General features: G+C 64.0%; 1 protein-coding gene across 1 annotated transcript in view; it reads right to left on the minus strand.

Moving 5' to 3' along the window:
* Nucleotides 1-708: 708 nt before the first annotated feature.
* Nucleotides 709-2,566, minus strand: part of ZNF335 (zinc finger protein 335) — a 19,322-nt gene continuing 17,464 nt past the window's right edge. The window contains exons 22-29 of the mRNA XM_010835111.1: nucleotides 2,500-2,564; nucleotides 2,263-2,417; nucleotides 2,026-2,129; nucleotides 1,854-1,931; nucleotides 1,561-1,644; nucleotides 1,404-1,469; nucleotides 1,240-1,321; nucleotides 709-1,149 (exon numbers count right to left, since the gene is read on the minus strand). Coding sequence (XP_010833413.1) covers nucleotides 1,022-1,149; nucleotides 1,240-1,321; nucleotides 1,404-1,469; nucleotides 1,561-1,644; nucleotides 1,854-1,931; nucleotides 2,026-2,129; nucleotides 2,263-2,417; nucleotides 2,500-2,564 — 762 coding nt within the window. The 3' untranslated portion in view covers nucleotides 709-1,021. The remainder of the gene's footprint in view (nucleotides 1,150-1,239; nucleotides 1,322-1,403; nucleotides 1,470-1,560; nucleotides 1,645-1,853; nucleotides 1,932-2,025; nucleotides 2,130-2,262; nucleotides 2,418-2,499; nucleotides 2,565-2,566) is intronic.

Consider the following 2,566-nt stretch of genomic DNA (forward strand, 5'->3'; position numbering starts at 1 on the left):
ACCTTGTTTCATTTGTAAAAGGAAATACAGAAACCCCCCCTTGAGGACGTGTGAGGGTCTTGAGGGCAGAACAGGCTGAGGAAGCTGGAGCCACTCGCAGGACCGCAGCCCTCCACTGCACATCCAGGCGCACCTTCTCATGACTTCTGGGCCTTCGCACCTGGCCCCGGGCTCCAGGATCTAGCTTCTCATCCTGCTGTGCCCAGGAAGTCTGAAGGGTCCAGAGGCAGCGTCAACCACCTGCAAGCCCCAAGCTCCCACAGCCAGCAGCAGCTTCACTGACACCCCTGGGGAGTGGAGGGCTGGTAGAAACCTAGATGCCTGGAGCCACCACTGAGTGGGCAGCCGGCTGTTTTACGGTCAAGGGCCAGGAGGAAGTGCGGCTCCAGGGCACCTGGGCTCTGTTGCCCTCGGTGCCGGTACCTGGCTGTGCGCGGAGGACCTTGAGGCGTGGGGCCAGTGCGCCCCTGGGGCTGGGGAGGAAGCAGCGCCTGAAGGTGCTGTCCACTTTCCTCAGCTTGTCCGTCTCTCGGTACCAGGCTGCTGCCCCACGAGTCTGCCCTCCTGGGCTACTGTACTTACAGAGGCGGGGCAGGGTGCACCTCTGGCCGGGCAGCTCCCACCTCAGTCCCACCCTCGTGGGCTCTAACAGGCTCCTCTTCCTGCTTCCTAAGGCCTTGCCTGGTTCCAGCTGTAGCAGCACGTGGACAAAGGGAGTGGGCCAAGGCTAGACTCTGGCCCCTTTATTGAGCCTGAGAGACCAGTGGGTACACACCAACAAAAATAAATTTCTCTCCCGAAGCCTGCCTGCAGGCTGGGGCCCCCAGCGTGTCCTGGCTGGTGCCCATGGCTGTCCGCAACCCCAGCAGCACAGGTCTGGCTCCCCAGGAGTGACAGGATGCTGGCTGCTCAGTATCTGGAGATCCTAGGTGGAGCAGGGAGGGAGTCCCCATGGGCCTCCACCCCCAGCAGGGCAGGCCCCATCAACATTCACGGTCTGTGCTGGGCTCCTGGGGCTCGCTCAGTCATCGCTCAGGGTGATGACGTCGTATTCGATGCCCTGGTGCTGCAGCTGTTGGATGTGTTCGGGCACCGCCTCCTCTGTGCCAAAGAGGCCCTGGGCTTGGGCCATGGCAGCGTCGGCCACCGCTGCCAGGGAGGGGAGAGGACGGTGACCTGAGGCCCAGGAATGAGGCCTGGCTCCCAGGCCCCCGAGACCCTCGGGGTCTAGCCCTGTACCTGTGACAGCTGAGTGTGCCGCAGCCTCGAGCTGGGCCTGGGTGACCAACTGCTGGCCCGGGGACACAGGCACGTATTGGATCTGGAGAAGAGAAGCCAGTGAGACACAGCCTTACAGGCCCCCTGCCTGGACCTCTGCTCCCCTGGGTCCCCAGGGGCTCTACCTGGGACTCCTGAAGGAAGGGGGCCCCTTGCTCATACTGGATGTGCGTGATCTGGCCCTCCTGTACCTGGAGAGAGGAAGCCCACGTAGTGATCCTGGAAGGAGGTGTCGGCGCCTCTCCACCCCGCTCCCCTGGCCTTGCCCCAGGCCTGGCCTACCTGGATGTGATGGCCCTCGGGCACCACCACATATTCCTGGGGAAGGAGCTGCTGGACTCCGTCTGGGGAAATGATGTACTGTACCTGAGAAGGGAGAAGAGGCAGATGCTGACAGCCCACCCGCCGGGAGCTCCACGAGGAAGGCAGAGCAGAGTGGCTGGGGACACCCACCCCATCAGCAATGGCAACTGCAAGGATGGACCCTCAGAGGGGTCATTTGCAAAGTACTGTCCCCCCTCCTCCTGGGGGGAGGATGGGCGCCCCGGCCCAGGTGGTCAGCAGCGGCAGCTCACCTGGCTGTCAGATGCCACCAGGTGCTGGACCATCTGGCCGTCTGCCGTGGTGATCTCTTGGATGTAGGCGGCTTCCTCCTGTCATGGCCAGGCCAGCTCTAGCTTCAGATTTCTGGGTGCCCCCACCCCTGTCCCCAACCCGCCAGCGGGGCCCCCAAACTCAGGCTCTCACCGGATTGCTCACTGTCTGTTCCTGGGCCACGAAGATGTGTTCCTGGCCCAGTGCCTGTTGGAGCCGCTCCGGACCCAGGACTCCGTGACTGGACTGGAAGGCAGCTGGGCAGAAAAGAGGGGGGACATTCGCTCAGGGGTTCCAGGGAAACCTGACATGGCCCAGCTCCACCCCAGCCCAAGGGTGTGTGCTGGGGCAGTGGCTCCAGTCCCAGGTCCACCCTGGGGTCCTGCTCACTGTGCAGTGTGGCCAGCGTTTCGTCATCACTGTTGAGGATGATGGTCTGGGTGGGGGGCCGGGCTGGGGCCCGTGCAGTGGGGGCTGCCGTCTTCCTCCCGTCAGGGCTGTGGAGCCGCTGGATGTGGAACTTGAGGTGCCCGTTGCGGTTGAAGCTGAGGGAGGAGGATGCAGGCTCAGGGGCGCCCCCCCACCCTCCGCAGGCCCAGCAGCCCCACAGGCTTCGCCAAGCCTCACCGCTGCCCGCAGAGCTGGCACTCAAAGGGTTTCTCGTTGGTGTGGGTCAGCATGTGCCGCCGCAGGT

This window comes from Bison bison, unplaced genomic scaffold (assembly GCF_000754665.1).
Source record: "Bison bison bison isolate TAMUID 2011002044 unplaced genomic scaffold, Bison_UMD1.0 scf7180017864038, whole genome shotgun sequence".
NCBI lineage: Eukaryota > Metazoa > Chordata > Mammalia > Artiodactyla > Bovidae > Bison > Bison bison.